The sequence below is a fragment of the Taeniopygia guttata genome, chromosome 10, assembly GCF_048771995.1.
Source record: "Taeniopygia guttata chromosome 10, bTaeGut7.mat, whole genome shotgun sequence".
Classification (NCBI taxonomy): domain Eukaryota; kingdom Metazoa; phylum Chordata; class Aves; order Passeriformes; family Estrildidae; genus Taeniopygia; species Taeniopygia guttata.
In genome coordinates this window covers 2,027,580-2,047,376 of record NC_133035.1, presented here as the reverse complement: position 1 = coordinate 2,047,376, position 19,797 = coordinate 2,027,580, and the positions used below count along the sequence as shown (strand labels likewise).

At 56.5% G+C, this 19,797-nt stretch overlaps 2 protein-coding genes across 3 annotated transcripts in view; one reads left to right on the top strand and one right to left on the bottom strand.

Annotated features, from left to right (window-relative positions):
* Window positions 1–18,737, bottom strand: part of LOC121470534 (uncharacterized protein C15orf39 homolog) — a 29,463-nt gene extending 10,726 nt beyond the window's left edge. The window contains 1 exon segment of the mRNA XM_072934013.1: window positions 16,564–18,737. Within this exon segment, the coding sequence (XP_072790114.1) occupies window positions 16,564–18,622 (2,059 nt within the window). The 5' untranslated portion in view covers window positions 18,623–18,737.
* LOC140684789 (uncharacterized protein C15orf39 homolog) lies at window positions 1,720–7,534 on the top strand. 2 transcript variants are annotated; one of them, XM_072933980.1, is made up of 3 exons: window positions 1,720–5,407; window positions 5,782–5,816; window positions 6,016–7,534. In XM_072933980.1, exons 1-2 carry the CDS (start codon window positions 2,422–2,424, stop codon window positions 5,814–5,816), a joined length of 3,021 nt encoding a protein of 1,006 aa, XP_072790081.1. In that variant the 5' UTR covers window positions 1,720–2,421; the 3' UTR covers window positions 6,016–7,534. The 2 variants fall into 2 exon arrangements, with proteins under 2 accessions (XP_072790081.1, XP_072790082.1); XM_072933981.1 differs by having other exon boundaries at window positions 6,012–7,534.
* Window positions 18,738–19,797: the final 1,060 nt, after the last annotated feature.

Here is a 19,797-nt window from a genome sequence, read left to right as displayed (position 1 = left end):
TTTCCCATGAGAACCAGTCCTGAAACAATGGGTCCTGCTCACTGCTGGGACTGGTTTGTCCTGTTCGGAACTGGACTGTCTGTACGTGTTCTCAATGGACTTATTCTCCACTGTCCTGTACCTGTCCCCTCCACATACCTTCCTGTTCCCCCGCCCTGGCAGAAGACTATAAAAGACCCCTGAGTTTACCAAAGAGTTTGAGATTCTCCCTGATGTGACAAGACAGACCTATTGGCTGGCTGGACAATGAGGATGTTGTGTCTCTGTTGGTAGTTCTTACCCCCTCCCACCTCTTTCTCTCTCTCTCTCTCTCTCTCTCTCTCCTTTGCCTCCTTTCTAATCCTTCTATCACATTTGCTGTGGGCACTCAATAAAAGGTGCATTTGTTTTGATTAATACTGAAATCCCTTGCTGTGTGTCTTTTGCACTCTGAGATTGGTAAAACAAACCATCACAACCCCTGCTTGTACTAGCAGATTGTGACAGCATTTCGTGTCCTCTCTATGAATTGCATGTATGGTTCCTTGGGGCCCTGTTTGATCATGGAATACCTCTGGGTTGGTGCTGACATGTCTGCAACCTTCAGCAGGGCTTGTATCCCTAAGTGTTTTGCCTGTACTAATATTCAAGGATGTAGGCGTGCCTGTAACTGAAGATTGTCAACAGGGGGCAGTCCCATAAGCTGAGAAACCCCAGCCCCAAAGGGTGGATCTTGCTGCGGTACCTCTAAATTGCGCTGCCCTTGATCCTCTGCATATCACTGCCAGGTGGACTCGAACATCATCCATTGAACTGGGGGACAAAGCAGCTTCACTGTCTGTTTAATATCTGAAGGTGTCATCTCATTGGCAGTAAGAAACACTAACATCCTTGCTACTGCCAGAGACCACAGTGTGTGTTTGGTGGCTGGCTGGCACAGTTCAGAGAGGACCTGTCATTTAGGGAAACATACGTCTCAGGTGTCAGGTGTCAGCACCAATCATCCCACCAGTAGGCTGTGAGACACACGATGGCAGTGGGGGCATGGGCACAGATATCTTTTCTGCACCTTTAAGATCCCCATCCGCAATGGCAATCGGCTTTATCTGCCTCCAGAAGCTGACCGGATCATAGGCAGAGATGGTGACCGATACCGGCAGTGTGGCAGAAGCGTTCTCTCACGGGTCAGCAAGAGTGTGATAGCTTGGTTTCCCTCCGTTAGGATGTTGTGAGCTTAATAATGAAAAGCGTCCCTTGGACTTCTGGAGCCCTGGCTGTGTATGTGGCAGGGTACCATGTCCCATGGTCCTGGGCACCAGCAACCTCCCACCAGCGCTTCGGCACCGGGTGCTGCTTCACTTCTGGGCTCTGCTCGCGCTGTTGGTGGGTTTGCCGAGCGGTGTCTGGGCTGCAGCCGCAGGCAGGGGTGTGCCGAGTGCGTTACCGGTGATATGGAGCGCGGAGCACAGCGATGGCTCCAGTGCTACGATGCGGGCGGGCTTGCGTGCAGCACAAACGTGTCTGTTGCCGGTGGCAGAGAAAGTCTGATGGCATGGCAGGACAGTGCCACAGGGACAGGGTGCTCTGGTAACAGCCGCTCTCCTGTTGGTTTCTTGCCCCTCCTTTCTTCCCACACTCCTGAAGTGGCACTCACTCCTCTGCCAGATTCTCCCCGCTCTCCATCCCTACGGGATGATCTGCTGGGCAGTGTTCACAGCACGTCAGCTGCGGCTTTTGAGCTTTGCTTGGCTTTTATCTGTTTTAAACTGTGCAATACCAAACACCAGGTTGTTTAAAGGTGTCCTAGGTTATAATATTGGGGTTTATTCCATTACTACCTGGAGCTGCAATTCCTTTTTCTTCCCTTATCTCGTGACTCAGAGATAAGTCCCTCCAGGAGGACCCATTCTTTTAGCCACATGACTGATAAGATCACAGCATTCTATTGTGAGATGCCACACCCAGAGGGAAAGAGCCAAATGATGTCCCTCCAGGAGGACCCATTCTTTTAGCCACTTAACTGATAAGATCACAGCATTCTATTGTGAGATGCTCCGCCCAGAGGGAGGAGCCAAACGATGCCATCAAGGATATAAGCGGGGTTGTGCAGACAGCAAGCAGATCCTCTCTTCCAAGAGGAACAGCTGAGACATTCTCTTCACTGGACCTCCAGAGGGAAACTGCATCAGTCTACAGGACCACTGCTTGGACAGAACCACTGCCCTAGCCAGCAAGTGTCAGGTTGTATCTCAAATTCTGCCAGTTGTTCTTCTTTTGTGCTATTCTATATATTTAGTTCTTCATTCCCTTTTTCCTAGTAAATTGTATTTCTGGCTTAGAGCTTCTAACTGGTTTTGCTCTTCAAACCAGGACACTTATTCTCTCTCTTTTCCAGGAAGGCGAGCTCAGCTCTCCTGTGGGGACACCGACACCAACCTATAAATGGCCTCAAAACGGTACTCAGAGCCTGCAGACCCTGTGATTCTCAAGAAGCTGCCTCGTCTGGAGCCTGCCACCGGCTTCCTGCCCTGGCAAATCCCAGGCACCTGCAGCCCGGTGCCCCACCCTGGCTCTGAAAGTCATTTCAGCTACACGGGCTCCTACTTTGCCTGCCCACTGCAGAGCCCCAAGGGCCCCGAGCAGCCCCCAGCTGGCTGGAGCCCCTCGCCCGCCTACCTGCACTACGGCCCCGGTGCCCTGAGACAGCCCGTGCCAGCTGAGGGGCCACTGCAGAACTTCCTGCTGTGCCCACCAGAGAGCCTTGACACCAGGCTGCACCCCCTGGACAGCCAGAAGAGCACAAAGAGCCTGGTAAGCCAGGACCAGCTGAGGGCCAAAAAGAAGCTGGACAGTCCCAGGTGCCCCTTGGCAGTGAAGAAGCCAGTGGTGGTGAAGAAGGCAGTTTCTCTAGCAGTCCCCAAGCCAGTGTACAGTGCCCCCGCCTCCTTCTTGGCTCCCAGGATGGCTCTGCTACTCGGGAAACAAGCAGAGAGCCTGCAGCAGCAACCAGGGCAGGTAAACTGGGCCCTGCCCCCTGCCACCCACCCTCTGCACCCCAGCGAGCCCCACAGGAGCGATCCCTGCACAACCCACAGCCTCCTGCTGCTGCCCTCCAGCCTGGCCCTGCCTTCCAGGGAGCAGCTGAGCTCCCCCACTGCCTTACCCCAGTACTGTGTCACCTTTGATAAGCACGGGCCACCCCCCAGCACCCCGTTCCTGGAAGCAAGTTATCCTTCTGCCCAGAGTCAGAAGAAGATGCCAGAGGTCCCCTGGCCCAAGCTCCAGCTGCCTGACAGCAGCCAAGTGATGCAGGAGAGGTCAGCAATGTACTACCCATCCCACACATACCTGCTGTCACCCCACAGAGCTGGCCCCCTCTACCACCGCCCAGCTCCCACTGTGGGGGAGCCCAGTGCCCTACCCAGCTGTGGCTATGTGGCAAGCAGGGAGCCCTTTCCCAGCACCTACCTCAAGCCCCAAGATCCCAGCAGTTATTTTCCCAGCCCCTTGGAGCCCCATGTGCCAAGGACAGTGGGTGCCAGGCTGGGGGCGGCGCTGAGGGATGCTGAGCCAGGCAGGGATGCGGAGCTGCCCAGGAACACCGGGTACCCAGGGTTTGCTGTCAGCCTGGGCGATGCATCCACGTTCCACGCCTCCTTTCCCGGCACAGAGCCGGGCTGTGAGCAGCACGGGGCAGACAGTCCGCAGTGGCGAGCAGCACCGAGGCACAGCAGCGCTTTCCAGCCTGTCTGCACCCCAGAGAGGCTTTCTGGGGGCTCCGGTGGGCTGGCTGAGACATTTCCCGAGAGAGGAGGGAGCTGGGAGAAACCCAGGCAAAGGGAGGAGGAGCACCTGTACCCAGGGAGGAGAAACAGCAGCCCGGCCCCTCAGGACACCCCCCATGGGGGACCAGGGGAAGGAAATGCCTGCAAGGTCAAGGATGCAGCCAAGGAGCTCATCCGCCCTTCTCTGGCTGTGACCCCTGTCAAAGGGCTGGAAGAGCTGAGGGACACCAAGGCTTTGTCATCCTCCCCACCAATGCCTGTGATCCACAACGTCTTCAGCCTGGCACCCTACCAGGAGTATCTGGAAAGGGCCAAGGTCACAGACCCCATTCTGTTCTGCAGGAAGCATCTGTGGGAGGACTCCTCACCCCAAAACACGGGTGGCAGCCAGGAGCCTGCTGCTGTCAGAGACGTCTCAGTGGTGTCCAGCCTGAGGTCAGGCAGTGATACAGAGCAGAGCCAAGAGGAAAGTTGTTATGGGAGCATCCCTAAAAAGCCAAAGGCTGAGACCCAAGAGCTGGAGTCTCAGGAGGGCAGCCCTGACAGGGTGGGCACTGAGGAGCCATCCCCTAAGGAAATGGTGCTGGACCTTAGCTTCAAGAACAGACTTGTGGAAGCCGGTGACACCCAGTCACTCCCTGGCTTTGTGGAGGGGACACGGGACCGAGAGGATAAGGAGGAGAAAGAGGCTACAGGAGGGAAGGTGGGGTCAGGAGAGGGTGCACAGCCCCGGGTGCCTGAGGCGGACTCTGGGGACAAGAGCAGCTTCCAGAGCTCAGCCAACTTCATGTTCCAGAAATACAAGCTGCTGCCCTCCCTCCCACCCAGCACTGAGCCCACCCAGCAGGATGGAAGCTCTCAAGCCCCCCAGCCCAGCCCCTGCAGCAGCACCCCCACACCAGCTCAACCAGCCTCCTCTCCATCCAGCACCCCTCTGTTCCCACAGTCCGGCCCCCAGCTCAGCATCATCCTGGCCCCAAACCCTCCCCAGATCCGGGTTTCCGATGCCCCCTCAACTCCAGTGGAGGAGAAGGTGTTGGTGGTCCAGAAGGTTGGTGTTCTTCCCTCACAGACACCCCCGGGGCAGTACTTCACCTCCCTGCACACCTTGCTCTGTGACACGATTTCAGGCTCAGTGTCCCGCTCCTCCCCGGAGCTGCTGCAGGAGTGGCTGAAGAAAGCTGAGCTGGCAGAAGAGCTGGGAGAGATGCCCAAATCCCTGCCCAGCCCCAAGAATGGCTCCAAGGCTCCCATTCCTCAGAAGCCCAGCAACGGCAAGGAGATCTGGCTGGCTTATCATGACGTGGGCAGGCTCCTCACTGACCTGCTCTCCCAGCTGAAGACCTTCATGTCCGCTTGCCCTTTCCCCCACGTCGTCCGGGCGGGAGCCATCTTCATCCCCATCCATGTGGTGAAGGAGAAGCTCTTCCCAACGCTGCCTGGGAGCTTAGTGGACCAAGTGCTGCAGAAGCACAAGGTGGAGCTGCGTCCCACCACCCTCTCGGAGGAGAGGCACCTGAGGGACCTGGAGCTGAAGAGCTGCACCTCCCGCATGCTGAAGCTCCTGGCGATCAAGTGGCTTCGTGAAATCTACCCTGACCTGCTCAACCTCCACTGGCACAACTCCATCCGGCAGCAGCTCGGTAGGTAGCCCGGCATCTCCTGGGGATGGGTCCCTGGGGCTCTCCCAGGGATGTTCCAGCTGCACTTGCCCTCCAGGTGCTGCTGCTGCTGGGGAACATCCAAAGGTGCCGCAGCATCCCTGTCCTACCGAGGGTTCTTCCCAGCTTTTCCTCTGTGGGCTGTGGAGGGGGCAAGTTTGAGCTGTAAGGGAGAAAACTCATCCTGGGGGTATTGAGGAGGTTTCAGACAGTTCCAGACCACTTCTGCCCATCCAAGGGCGCAGTGTCAGACCTGACACCCATGGCTGTCCCATCCAGCTGGTGTCTTCACAGCTCTGTCCAGATAACCTTTTGTGTCTGCTCAAGGCCATTAACAGCAACTTTATTTCTTCCAGGTTTAAGCTCAGATTCTGGCCAGCCTTCCAAGTAGGTAACTCCTCTTCCACATGGGTTTGTAGGAATTGATGGGATTGTTTTGTTGTTTTGTGGAGGTGTGTGTGTGGATTTCATGTGATGATGAGCAGCTGGAGCTGGCTGGGGAGGCTCTGCTCCCTGGGCTGGGCTGGAGCAGGGAATATTCGGGATGTGAGGATCTGCCCTCCCTAACCACTCCTTCCTCTCCCAGGTAGCCCTGGCACGGAGGCACTGAAAACTGATGGCAAAGTGACAGCCATGGACAAATCAGGGGAAAGGAGGCACTGAGGAATGTGCCAAGGGCAACAGCCAAACGGTGATGGGAATGGGAAGGTCCTGAGTCCCCAGAGCCATGGATGCTGAGACCACCAGCAGCCCTGCAGGCAGGTGCTCAGCTCCCACCTGCATCCGGCTCCTCCAGGATGCTGATACCTTGCTAGGGACCCTCTGGGGATGCTGCTCAGGTGGAGGACAGCTCAGTGGTGCTCCAGGGACACACAGAGGGATGCTGCTGGAGGGTTATCCAGGCCCGCACATGGGCTCGAGCCCCTCACAGCAGCTGGAGCTGCTTTTCTTTGAGTGGATCATCTTCCAGTGCATGCCCTGCCTTCATCCATGACTGCCCTGGTGAGCTGAGTGGGAATGGCTGGATTTCCAGAGGAGCTGGAGCAAGAGGAGCGTGGAAATGGCCACAGCACCGTCCCCAGCCTTGGAAAAAGGGACTGCAGGGATGACATCCCACCTCCTCCTCCCTGAATGCTTCCTCCTGCTTTATCCACGCCATTCCCAATAACCATCCCCTTCCTCTGGCATTTTCACCTTTATAGTGCCACAAAGACCTGGCACAGCAGCAAGGGCAAGGGAATGATGACTTCCATAGTCTCAAACTAAGTTTTTTGTTATCATAAATGAAGACATTTTACAAATGTTCTGGATTTACCTTTATAAGGAGCTGCTGCCTTCAGGTCATGTGTTTTGTGTTATTTTTTTCTTTAAATGCTGTATTTTATATGTGTCTTTTTATTTAAACTAAAAAGCTGCAAGAAAGATTTAAAGACTCTTTAAGAAAAGAAAACCAAATCGCTTTGCATCCCAGATCGTGTCCCAAAGGAGAACATGGTAGATGCACGTTTAGGGACCACCTTGGTGCCAGACCTTGGAAGGAGAGATCCTTTCATCCCAAAGGGTTATGGGCATGCCAGGAGGGATGTTGGCATCCCAGGACTAAGGGACAGCCCCTCGCCCTGGGGGCTGCAGCAGGGTACACAGCAGAGGCCTTAAAAACTCATTGCTCAGGTGTTCTTCAAGCTGCTGCAGGACATGGAGGAACAAAACAAGGGTTACTCAAGTTTCATTTCACTACAGGGGATATTTATTTTAAACTAAGAAGATGGGGTGGGGGGGATGGGTAGAAATGACCCTACCCAGACTGTACTTATTTTAGCCAAAAGGTGTGTGTCCTACTGGGGGTTTTCTGGGGGTGCCTTCCTGTTCTATTGTGGGGATGGGGTGGCTGTGGATGGGATGGGTAAGGGGTATGCTGCTCTTCTCCTCACTGCCCCCCACCACTCCATGCCTGTGCACAGCCATTCAGAAAGCAGTGTTTGTAAATAATGTTGGTTTTGTACATATATATGGTTCCAGGAAAAAAAGTTCCTTCCCTTTATTTAATTTTTTTGTAAGAATATGAAGAGTTGCCTCACCTGGTTTAAAAGAGTTTGGCTTGTTTCCAGACATGCCCTGCTTCTGTTTCTGTGTCCCAGTGTGGGCATAACGGGATCTCCCAGGGGTTGGAGGGTCCCCAAATCCTGATGCACTTGCCCTCTTCTGCCTGCAACAAGCCACGAGTGCTGTGCCCAGCCCCTCTGTCCCATCACTGCAGGCTGGATCCAGTGTCCAGGATGCCACCAGAGGAGCACATCCCAAGCTCCACAAACTCCCCAGGTGACAGCCTGGGAAGAGGGTGCTGGTGGGTGTCTGAGCATTAGAAACTGGGCAGGAGAGTCTGGGGTGCTCAGGGATGCAGCCTGGGCTGACCCAGTGGGGGCCCCTGAGTCCCTCCCCATCGTGAGCCCCCATCAGGCACAGAATCTGCCTGATCCCAAAGGCCAAGTGCTGCAATCCACCTCTGTCACCCCAGGTAGGGGAGCCCAGCAGGTGAGCACTGCCACAACCACACAAGCAGGGAGTTTTGGGGAGCAGCAGCAGGGTTTGGGGATTATCCTGCCCAGAGGGACAGGCCCAGCCCCTCCTGCTGCTGCTGCTGAGTGGTGCATGAGGAGCAGAGGGAAGCTGAGACCCCTCCAGCTGCACCTGGGAGAGTGCAGAGGAGTTTGTGTGTTAATTGGTGAAAACTGGAATGGAGCCACATCCTCCCCCTGGGAATGCAGATAAAAGGCAGGGTCTGGCTGGGCCTTGGTGCTCTCTTCTGCAGGGGTGCTGCAAGGTGAGGGGTGCTGGTGGTCCTGGCCCTCCTTGGGGAGGTTTCTGGGGACCAGGTGTGTGTTTGGGGCAGGGAATGAGGTCATGTCTGAGCCCAGGGCTGGTTCCATCCCTGTGCTGCCCTGGGAGCTTCCCAGGAGGTGCTGAGGCTTGGCACAGTGCCTTAGCGCTCTCTGTTGTCCCCCCTTTGGTCCCAGCTAGCTCCGTGAGCGGGGGGGGGGGGGAGCGCTGGCAACTTCCGTGTTTTCCGGCGAACCCTCGCGGGTATCTGCCGGTGCTGCGTGGGTTTGGGAGCGAGGCGAGTCCTGAGGCGAATAAAAGGAGAGAGACTTTTTCCCCCGCGGGCGATATCTCGGTTTATTACGGCCTGGCTGGGGAGGCAAAAACCGAGAGGACTGCTGCGTGCTAAGTTCGAGTTTGTCCGTGCCGCCTGGCCGATTCAGGGGCAGGGCGGCACGCTCCGAAGCTGGCCGCGAGCCAGGAGAGGCTGTGTGCAGAGCCGCGGCGCTGCAGCCGGCACGTGCGGGAGCCGCGGCGACCGCGGCGGCGGTGAGGCTGCGGCAGCGATCGCAGGACAGTCCGAGACGGCCGAGATCGCCTGAGGCAGCGGCGGCGGTTGCGGCAGTCAGGGGCCAGGCGGGAGAAAAAGCACCGGGGCGTCCCCAACCTGCTCTATAAGTACTGGATAGGGGAAACCCGGGGCAGCCAATGAGATAACGCCACGGGGGGACTGGGGATATTGGGGTGCAGGGGTCTAATGGGAGATGGACAGATGGAAGGGTGCCAGGTCGTCTCTCGACCCCGCCGCGTGGCTGACAGATGGTCTGAGAGACGTAAACAGAGTGACTAAGGTAAACCGCGGGGGGGAATGGGAGAACCCGGGAGGTCGTTACAGATCGAGAGGGGATACATGGAATGACCTTATACATAATAGAACATATAATAACACAATTCCACAGCACAGGCTTTCCTGGGCTGAGAGGCTGCTGGGGAGCAGGAGGGGGTTTAATGAGGAGCTCTGGGGATGGGAAGCTTGGGAAGGGGCCAGGCCCTGGGATGTGGGAGCTGCAGAGCCCCACCCTAAATCTGCTGCTGTCCCTCTCCACAGCTGAGCTCTCGCCGTGGCCCTGCCAGGATGAGCCGAGGGGTTGGAGCACCGAGCCCCCTGGACGCTGCTGCTGCCCTGCGGGCAGGAACGATGCTCCGTGCTGAGAGGGAAGGGGCTGCGGGCACAGCCCTGTGTCCTGCTGCCCGCGGGGCTGTCCCTGCCCGCAGGCTGTGGTGCAGAGCCTTCCTACTGCTGGCCGTGTGCGTGTGTGCCACTGCTGTCCCCTACGGCCTGGGCGCTCTGGCTGCTGTCACCTGGGGTCCCCCGGGCTCCTCGGCCTCCCAGCGAGGGGCGGGTGACAGCACGGGGGGACCTCCTCTCCTCGGGCTGCTTCCCGGGGCTCCCAGGAGTTGTGAGCCCTGGGGCAGGTGCTGGGGGACGGAGCCTGGGGACAGGGACTGCGGCCACACGGACACCTCGGAGCTCCCTGCTGCGGCAGCCTGGCCCTGGGGACAGGGAAGGGCTCACGCCGGGCACAGCAGTGCCTGTCAGGCTGTCCCTCGCACAGGGGCCTGGCAAAAGGGAGCCTGCTGCCTCAGCTTGGCTCTGCCAGCCCGAGGGTGTCCCCAGTCCTGGCTCCTGGCGCAGAGCAGGACCAGGCTCACGCGGTGACACACAGATGCCAGCAGTGACTTCAGCCGCTGGCCTGGGGCAGCGAGTCGGCACAGCAGAGCCCCAGAGCCAACAGAGGGGGTCTGAGGCCACCTCCAGAGCTTGGAGTGAGGCGGCTGCTGGGGTCCCTGCCACCTCCCAGGTATGGCTGCAGCCTCCTTCCCTCCCCACAGCTGCTCCTGGCCCCTCTGCAGGGGCTGCAGTGACACAGGGGGCACCCAGCCAAGTGGTGCCACTCCAAGGGGCAGCTGCAGGGTCTCAGGTCCCACCCGATGTCCCCACAGGGACACTGACGGGTGCTGGCTCCTGGAGCCCCAGAACAGCAGAGCAGGTGGTTGCCTCTGCTCTGCCCAGGCAAGGGACACCCAGCTCGGCCGGGCTGAGCCCTGGCACGGTGGGGGTGCCCCCTGCCCTGACACCAGAGGGGCTCTGGGGCACTGCTGGCACTGCCCTGCCTGGGGCAGCTGCTCCCTCGGTGGGTGATCTGCTGGCCCAGGAAATGGCTCTGGACTCCTGGGTGCTGTCCTGGCATCACTTCCTACCACTGCCACAGCTCCTGGTGCCCACAGTCAGCAGGGGCTGCCTTCCTCCCTGCCCTCGGTGGAATCTGGGGCTCCTGCTGTCACCTCTGGGATACAGAGTGAGTGGCCTTCTCCCCCTGCACTGCTGATGTCCCCTGGAGCCTCCTCAGGACAGCCCAGGGCTCCGAGCCCTGCAGGTCCCACCGTGCCTGGGATCAGCTCCACAGCCATCGGTGCCATCCCAGAGCTTGGACGGACGGCTGTGATGGAAGGATCCAGGCACAGCAAGCCCGGGACAGCATCCGTGGGCCCCGTTCCCACTGCAGCAGGACCTGCAGGGCCCAGCCCTGCCAGCCCAGGCTCTGTGCCTCCCCCCTGCTCCCCACAGCCAGCTCTGCAGCGTGGCTCTGAGCCTGGGCACCGCCCTGCCACCCGCAGCAGCGTGACATCTGCATCCTGCCCGCCGACATCTCCTGGCGCTGGGCGTGTGGCCAGCTCCCTGCTCAGCTCCCAGACCCTGGCTGTGCCCACAGGAGTCACCCTCGATGCCCACGTCGTGTCCAGTGGCCCCAGCACTTCCCAGCGCTCCTCCCCAGCCAGGGAGCCTCTCCCTGCAGGCACCAGAGCGGCCTCTGGCCCGGCTGAGCTGCTGAGCGAGGGCAGAGCTGGCTCCCCAGGGATGGAACCCTACCAGAGCTTCCTGCAGGCAAATGTCCTCGAGTTCCTGTGAGTGTGCGGCTGCTGTGGGGCTGGGTTCTGAGGCAGCAGTGGCCTGAGGGAGCCACCCTGGCCCTAAGGGAGTCCTGTGTGGAAGAGCAGCTGGTTACACGTAACTTTGACTGAGACTCTGTTCTCTTGGGAAAGGTGCATGCCAGAGGAATGGCTGCAGCCATAACCAGCACGTGTGAAAGAATGTTTTTCCTTTGCTCCCAGAAGGCTGGGAGGTGGATGTTGGAGTGAATGGCTGATAAGGGCAGCAACCTCTGCTCTAACCAATGCTTGTTGGTGTAGGCTGTTTTGGCTTTCCTCCTGGGTGTTCCTGAGACTTTCTTCAACCTTTCCCATAGCAGATATATATAAATCCTGGAGTGTGTGTAATAAGGATGGATCCTGCTGGAAGCAGCAGTGGTCTCTGTTTTTGTCCAAGCTGCTGCAGGTTTGGCTTGGAGGGAAGGGTCAGCCCAGGAAACTGCTCCAGGCAGATCATTGTGAGGGGCTACACTCCCTCACTGGTGTCATCATCCCAAGGGCTCCCTGTCTGAGTTCCTGGATAAAAGCACCTGGAGAAAAAAGAGGCAGCAGGTGTGCTGTCCACTGTCTCCTCTCTCTGCCAGGAATGGCTCAGTGGTGGTGCGAGGGGAGGTTCTGTTCCGGGGGGATGCTCCTGCTCCCACCAGCTCCCACCTCATCCGGACAGTCGTCACAGAGGCCAGCAAGGGAAGGAGCATCTTCAGCTGGCAGCTGGAGCCCCAGTCTGTCCAGTCCGGTGGTGAGTCCTGAAGCTCTTCCCACAGCAGGGCTGCTGCCAAGCACCCTCCTCGTGCCTCTCTCAAATCCAAAACCCGCTCAGTTTGGGTTCCCGGCTTTTCCTTCCCGTGACATCCCTTCTCCTGGCCTGTGTAAAACCGGTGTGAGGGTGTCAAGGGTGGTGGAGTGCACATCTGGAGCATCTGGACCTGTGTTGTCCAGAGCTTCTGCTCGGTTCCCTGGCCTCCCCTCTGAGGTTCCCCCCTGCCCCGGGCACGGGGTATAACCGACCCCCACTCGGTGCCCCTGCGTCTTTGGAGCACGCTTCTACAATAAACACGTGTTTGCACCCAAGCCCCGTGTCGCCAATTCATCTGTTCCCGCGCTAGAATTGAGCCTCGCAGAGCCGAAGGGGAAAAGCGGCCACCGCTTCTCCCCCCCTCCTGCCGTGCTGCCCGCAGGTGCCCGCCAGGAGCTGATGTCGCACAGCAACAAATGGTAGCAGAAGATGGCTATTTCCATCGACTTGTGAAAGGGGGAGAGAGAAAGGAACTCTGCCACCGCAAGAGCTCTGCAGACGCTAAGAGGAGTGGATTTGCCGGGCGGAAAAGAAACCCGAAGCTCCGGGACCCTCTTCCGTCCTCACCAGCGTGCTCTCTAACCTGCCCGGTAGCAGCCGCGCTGCGTGGGCAGCTGCACTGCAGGGACCAGGAGCCGGGTAGACTTACCCGAGGACAAAGAGGACAGTTTGGCAGTGGCTCGATGGACTGAGCTCTAAGAGTGGCCTGTCAGGGGGACAGCATTTGAATGGGGACCAGATGTTGACAGTGGCCAAACACAAAGTTTCAGGGCGAGCTCTGGTTAACGGGAACACCCAGACTTCTGGGAGAGCCAAACCGCGAAAGAATACAGCCTCAGTTCAGTGTTATTTTCCACCACTGAGGAGAGAGATAGAGATTTCACCTCCCACGCCAGTAGGGTAAGTTGGGTCAGAGCAGGGTGGGGACCCTGGCAGGTGGCTGAGCTACCTTTTTTTCTTTTCTGCGTTTTAACCACCATCCGCGTCCAGACGGGGGCTGTAGGCTTGCATGTCCCTGGCGGCCGGGAGGCTTTTTCTTTTCCAAGGAGGATGCAACCTTGCTCGGTCCTTTTTGGGGTAACTCATACTGGAAAGCTCCTTCTCTTTCTTGGAAAGCTGCCTTTTCTACCCTCTCCTCCCTATTCTGGGCTATGGGGGCAGGGGGGGGTCGAAAGGACACCAGTGGGACAGAATTGTAAACGGCGACACGTCAGCTATGGGAGAATTGTTAACATCCTAAGAGAGGCCCTTCACATCCACGCATTTCATTGGCTTCCAGCCACGTTGGGCCCCTCTCCTGTAGATTTTCCCCTCGGCTTCTGTGAAGCCCCCCCTTCCTTTTTCCCCACCGACTTCCCCAAACCTTCTCCCTTGGGGATGGCAGTGGCTGAGCCGCCCCAAGCGCCCTGCCGGGCACTGTTATCCTCCCTTAGGGGTGGCATTGGCCGTGTCTCCCCAGGCGAGATGCAGTGCACCCAGCACCCCCTCCCAAGATGGCGCTGGCCACGCTACAGGGACCCCATTTTCCCACCTTGACCCTTCTCTTCCGCCCATGTTTTCCCGCCAGCCCCACCCATCCCCCAATGGCCCTGCACCATCCTGCAGCGAGCCAGCCCCTATTGGGGGGGAGGTGAGGTTGGATTAATTTCTCAGTCCTTCTTCTGGCCCACCCTCTGATGGGAGGGATCGCTGGAGGGGTCCTTCTGTGTTGCCTTCAGGGGAGGCAACGGCGACCTGGTTCGCAAGGAGCAGCACGGCAGCCCAGCCTAGTCCGGGCTGCTCAGGCTAATGACACACGCTGACACCAATGTGGTGGACGGTCGAAAGCATTTATTATCTTATCTCATGGGTTTAAATAGTCTTTGCTACATTGGGGGGGGTTGGTAGGGAGTCTAGGGTTAGTCAGGAGTGGAAAACTACTTGGTTAGGTGTGGTTACATCTTCTGGGGGTGGTAGATAACGTGAAGCAGGGAGAAGGGGGAAGGGTCTTTCTTTCCGTCACATCCCGGAATCTTCTGTTCACCTGTCCCTATCTACTACACCAGGCCAGCTGAATTGGATTTGAGTTACCTTGTCCAGTTACAGACTAGCTGTACTGACAATTCCTCCTTTCCTTCTTATTACAATTGCAAAGTATTCTCTGTTATCCTACCTGCAAGGGCCCTTTGCAGCCAGGGTGACAGAAGGCAGCAGGGCTCTAATTTGAAGGAGGCCTTTTACCTAATTTGACAAGCGTAGAACCCCTCAGCCAGAGATGTGTCTCATGGACCCCTGGAGTTGTAGCACTCACTTCCAGGAGCTCTTAGGCAAGATCACAATCCTTCAGGCTAACAGGCCACAGGTTAACTACTTAGAGTTACAACTTACCACTTAAAAACGAAACCACTTAACCCTTAGGGCCATTAGAGAATACCCAACTTCTAGAAAAACAATTTGTAAACACAAAACTAATTTGTAAACAGAAAAACATTTTGTAAACAAATAGAGTCCTGAAATGAGCCATAGCTTCAATCGTCCCAGATGTCCGTGAGGGAGGTGAACAAGTTGTCTCCATCGCTGTTCTGCACATGGCTCCACCACGTCTCTTGAGGAGCTATTGGAGAAAGCTGCTTGTGGCCCCAGGCAGGAGAAATGTGGATATTCTCAGTTCAGTCAAAGAGAAAAAGAGAAAGATTTCTGCCAGGCTAAGCCTGGGAAACTGTCCAGGAGGAATGTAAAAAATCTATTATCTTGCTTTCCGTTCATATTGTTTATCGATATGTTGTGCCACACTGATCTAAGTCCAGTGTACCAATCGTGTCAAAGGTTTTCACTTTGAGACCAATGATATTTCACCTTAGGGATCCTGGTTATCAAAGAGGAACGCTACTTGTTAATAAAGTTCGTCCTTTGCCTTCTGAAGACGGAGTCTCTTCATTCCTGTCCCTGCCTCAACAGCGCCAGAAGGACACATGTGGCAGGTACCCAATGCGTTCCTGTGTCTGTTGAAACACACGCATGTCCCCGCCCTTACAGGTGATGAGATCCCACGTGCCTCCCCGCTATTGGTGAGAAGGTCTCGCACCATTACCTTGGGTTCGATCATTGCCAGATTGTAGTGATAGAAAGTGATTTAAAATGACTGGGATCTGCAACTTTTCTAATACTCTCAAATGATTTAGTGTATAGATAGCTTTAGTTACTCCACCCTGTGGGGATTTACCACGCATTCCTCCCTTTTGTTTTTCATGTTTCCATTCTCAAGTTCCATGTGCTTTTTTCACTATGGCTTGTCCTGTGCTGGTTTGGGAATACCAGTGTGGTGTGACACACTCCAGAGCTGTAGGAAGTGTCTTGTTTTCTGTGAAGTGCAAACAGGACCATTGTCTGTTTTGATGGACAGGGGAAGGGGATACCTAAAGCAGCAGAGGCTGAACGCCAATGTGTGATGGCATCCTGACCCCTTCCGCCTGTGTGTGCTGTAGCCCATATTGCTGATGAAAAAGTATTAATGGGTAAATGTACATCTTTTAGACATCCAAATTCAGGGATGTGTGTGATATCACTTTGCCAGACTTGCAAAGCATGTAGTCCACGAGGGTTCATCCCCATCTGCAGTGGTGCAGTGTGGCCTTGGCAGTCAGTGCAGGTGCTAACAATGTTATGAGCCTCTGTGTCTGACAGCTGGGATTGCCCTTGTAAGGCCAGAACACCTTGGTGGAAGAAATCAGGTGATGCCTTTGCTTGTGCTGGCATGTCTGGCTGTGGTGCTGTCCAAGCAGAGCCAGCTAGCCGGTCTGCTCGAGCACTGCGCTCTGTGATGAAATATGGTAAATTTGTTGTGACTTCTGAGGTGTAACATGTAATAGGGCAAGTTCTGGCCAGGATGGTATGGCGCAGGGTTTTTAGGGAGTCAGATATATTTGCACAGTCGATTTCCTCTAGTAGTGCTGGATCTAATCTCTGTGTGATATCAGCACCATAGGCAGAGTCAGTCACGGCATTTAGAGGAATGTGGGGAAAACTTTGCAAAGCCATAGCTACAGCACGCCGTTCTAACTGCAGTGATCCATTTTCATGACCCTCCAACATTTGCCACTCACCTTCCTCTTTCCATGTCACAAGGGCTTTTCCTATTTTCCCAGAGCTGTCAGTAAACACTGTAGCACCTTTTAAGGGTGTTCAGCTATTTAGAGGTTTTAGAGGTAATGCGGTTTTTTCCCACGTAACTTCAGCAATCTATGGCTTGGTACATGGTAAGTGATTTGTCCAGAAAAACTTTGCCAGGCACTTTGCAAAGCTGTGGATTAGCAAAACACCATTCAAACTTACAATATAGAAAAGTAGTATTTAACTGTTTTAGACTGCAATGCAAGATGTCACCAAAAGCATGTGTTCTGTCACTATCTGTTAAAACCAGGCGGGGCAGTGTTCCTTATCTCTTCCTTGACCCGTCCTCCCTCTGGGGAGATATCTTCTGTTAATGGGCCATTGAGTGTCACTGCATGACTGATAACATTACATCATCCAATTGTGAGATGCGACCCCACCTTACCTTCTGCAGCCTCTTTCTCCTCCTTATCCTCTCGGTCCAGTGTCCCCTCGGCAAAGCCAGGGGGTCTCTGGGTGTCCCCAGCTTCCACCAGTCTCTTCTTGAAGCTAAGGTCCAGCACCATTTCCTTAGGGGGTGGCTCCTCAGTGCCCACCCTGTCAGGGCTGCCCTCCTGAGACTCCAGCTCTTGGGCCTCAGCCTTTGGCTTTTTAGGGATGCTCCCATAACAACTTTCCTCTTGGCTCTGCTCTGCATCACTGCCTGACCTCAGGCTGGACACCACTGAGACGTCTCTGACAGCAGCAGGCTCCTGGCTGCCACCCGTGTTTTGGGGTGAGGAGTCCTCCCACAGATGCTTCCTGCAGAACAGAATGAGGTCTGTGACCTTGGCCCTCTCCAGATACTCCTGGCAGGGTGCCAGGCTGAAGACGTTGTGGATCACAGGCATTGGTGGGGAGGATGACAAATCCTTGGTGTCCCTCAGCACTTCCAGCCCTTTGACGGGGGTCACGGACAGAGAAGGGCGGATGAGCTCCTTGGCTGCATCCTTGACCTTGCAGGCATTTCCTTCCCCTGGTCCCCCATGGGGGGTGTCCTGAGGGTCCGGGCTGCTGTTTTTCCTCCCTTGGTACAGTTGCTCCTCCTCCCTTTGCCTGGGTTTCTCCCAGCTCCCTCCTCTCTCGGGAAATGTCTCAGCCAGCCCACCGGAGCCCCCAGAAAGCCTCTCTGGGGTGCAGACAGGCTGGAAAGCGCTGCTGTGCCTCGGTGCTGCTCGCCACTGCGGACTGTCTGCCCCGTGCTGCTCACAGCCCGGCTCCGTGCCGGGAAAGGAGGCGTGGAACGTGGATGCATCGCCCAGGCTGACGGCAAACCCTGGGTACTTGGTGTTCCTGGGCAGCTCCGCATCCCTGCCTGGCTCAGCATCCCTCAGTGCCGCCCCCAGCCTGGCACCCACTGTCCTTGGCACATGGGGCTCCAAGGGGCTGGGAAAATAACTGCTGGGATCTTGGGGCTTTAGGTAGGTGCTGGGAAAGGGCTCCCTGCTTGCCACATAGCCAAAGCTGGGTAGGGAACTGGGCTCCACCGCAGTGGGAGCTGGGGGGTGGTAGAGGGGGCCAGCTCTGTGGGGTGACAGCAGGTATGGGTGGGGTGGGTAGCACATTGCTGACCTCTCCTGCATCACTGGGCTGCTCTCAGGCAGCTGGAGCTTGGGCCAGGGGTCCAGGCTGAGGCTGGGGACCTCTGGCATCTTCTTCTGACTCTGGGCAGAAGGATAACTTGCTTTCAGGAACGGGGTGCTGGGGGGTAGCCCATGCTTATCAAAGGTGACACAGTAGTGGGGTAAGGCAGTGGGGGAGCTCAGCTGCTCCCTGGAAGGTAGGGCCAGGCTGGAGGGCAGAAGCAAGAGGCTGTGGTTGGTGCAGGGATCGCTGCTGTGGGGTTTGCTGGGGTGCAGAGGGTGGGTGGCCGGGGGCAGGGCCCAGTTTACCTTCCCTGGTTGCTGCTGCAGGCTCTCTGCTTGTTTCCTGAGTAGCAGAGCCATCCTGGAAGCCAAGAAGGAGGCGGGGGCACCGTACACTGGCTTGGGGACTGCTAGAGGAACTGCCTTCTTCACCACCACCGGCTTCTTCACTGCCAAGGGGTACCTGGGGCTGTTCAGCTTCTTTCTGGCCATCAGCTTCTCCTGCCTTATCAGGCTGTCCTTGCCCTTCTGGCTGTCCAGGGGGTGCAGCCTGGTGTCAAGGCTCTCTGGTGGGCACAGCAGGAAGTTCTGCAGCGGCCCCTCAGCTGGCATGGGCTGGCTCAGGGCACCGGGGCTGTAGTGTAGGTAGGCAGGCGTGGGGCTCCAGCCAGCTGGGGGCTGCTCGGGGCCCTTGGGGCTCTGCAGTGGGCAGGCAAAGTAGGAGCCTGTGTAGCTGAAATGGCTCCCAGAGCCAAGGTGGGGCACCGGGCTGCATGTGCCTGGGATTTGCCAGGGCAGGAAGCCGGTGGCAGGCTCCAGGCGAGGCAGCTTCTTGAGAATCACAGGGTCTGCAGGCTGTGAGTACCGTTTTGAGGCCATTTATAGGTTGGTGTCGGTGTCCCCACAGGAGAGCTGAGCTCGCCTTCCTGGAAAAGAGAGAGAATAAGTGTCCTGGTTTGAAGAGCAAAACCAGTGAGAGGCTCTAAGCCAGAAATACAATTTACTAGGAAAAGGGGAATGAAGAACTAAATATATAGAATAGCACAAAAGAAGAAAAACTGACAGAGTTTGAGATACAACCTGACACTTGCTGGCTAGGGCAGTGGTAGCAGATATGGTTCTGTCCAAGCAGTGGTCCTGTAGACTGATATAGTTTCCCTCTGGAGGTCCAGTGAAGAGAATGTCTCAGCTGTTCCTCTTGGAAGAGAGGATCTGCTTGCTGTCTGCACAACCCCGCTTATATCCTTGATGGCATCGTTTGGCTCCTCCCTCTGGGCGGAGCATCTCACAATAGAATGCTGTGATCTTATCAGTCATGTGGCTAAAAGAATGGGTCCTCCTGGAGGGACATCATTTGGCTCTTTCCCTCTGGGTGTGGCATCTCACAATAGAATGCTGTGATCTTATCAGTCATGTGGCTAAAAGAATAGGTCCTCCTGGAGGGACTTATCTCTGAGTCATGAGATAAGGGGAAAAAAAAAAGGTAATGGAATAAACCTAGGACACCTTTAAACAACCTGGTGTTTGGTATTGCACAGTTTAAAACAGATAAAAGCCAAGCAAAGCTCAAAAGCCACAGCTGACGTACATTGGGCACTGCCCAGCGGATCATCCCGTAAGGATGGAGAGCGGGGAGAATCTGGCAGAGGAGTGAGTGCCACTTCAAGAGTGTGGGCAGAAAGGAAGTGCAAGAAACCAACAGGAGAGCGGCTGTTACCAGAGCACCCTGTCCCTGTGGCACTGTCCTGCCATGCCATCAGACTTTTTCTGTCACCGGCAACAGACACGTTTGTGCTGCACGCAAGCCCACCCACGTCGTGGCACTGGAGCCATCGCTGTGCTCCGCGCTTCATATCGCCGGTAACGCACTCGGCACACCCCTGCCTGCGGCTGCAGCCCAGACACCGCTCGGCAAACCCACCAACGGCGCGAGCAGAGCCCAGAAGTGAAGCGGCACCCGGTGCCGAAGCTCTGGTGGGAGGTTGTTGGTGCCCAGGACCATGGGACATGGTACCCTGCCACATACACAGCCAGGGCTCCAGAAGTCCAAGGGA

Excerpts from the sequence above, each read along its gene's own strand:
- LOC140684789 (XM_072933980.1), top strand. The coding sequence starts at position 2,422 with ATGGCCTCAAAACGGTACTCAGAGCCTGCAGACCCTGTGATTCTCAAG. Across the intron at positions 5,408-5,781 it reads CTCCATCCGGCAGCAGCTCG|GTTTAAGCTCAGATTCTGGC; the intron begins GTAGGTAGCCCG and ends TATTTCTTCCAG.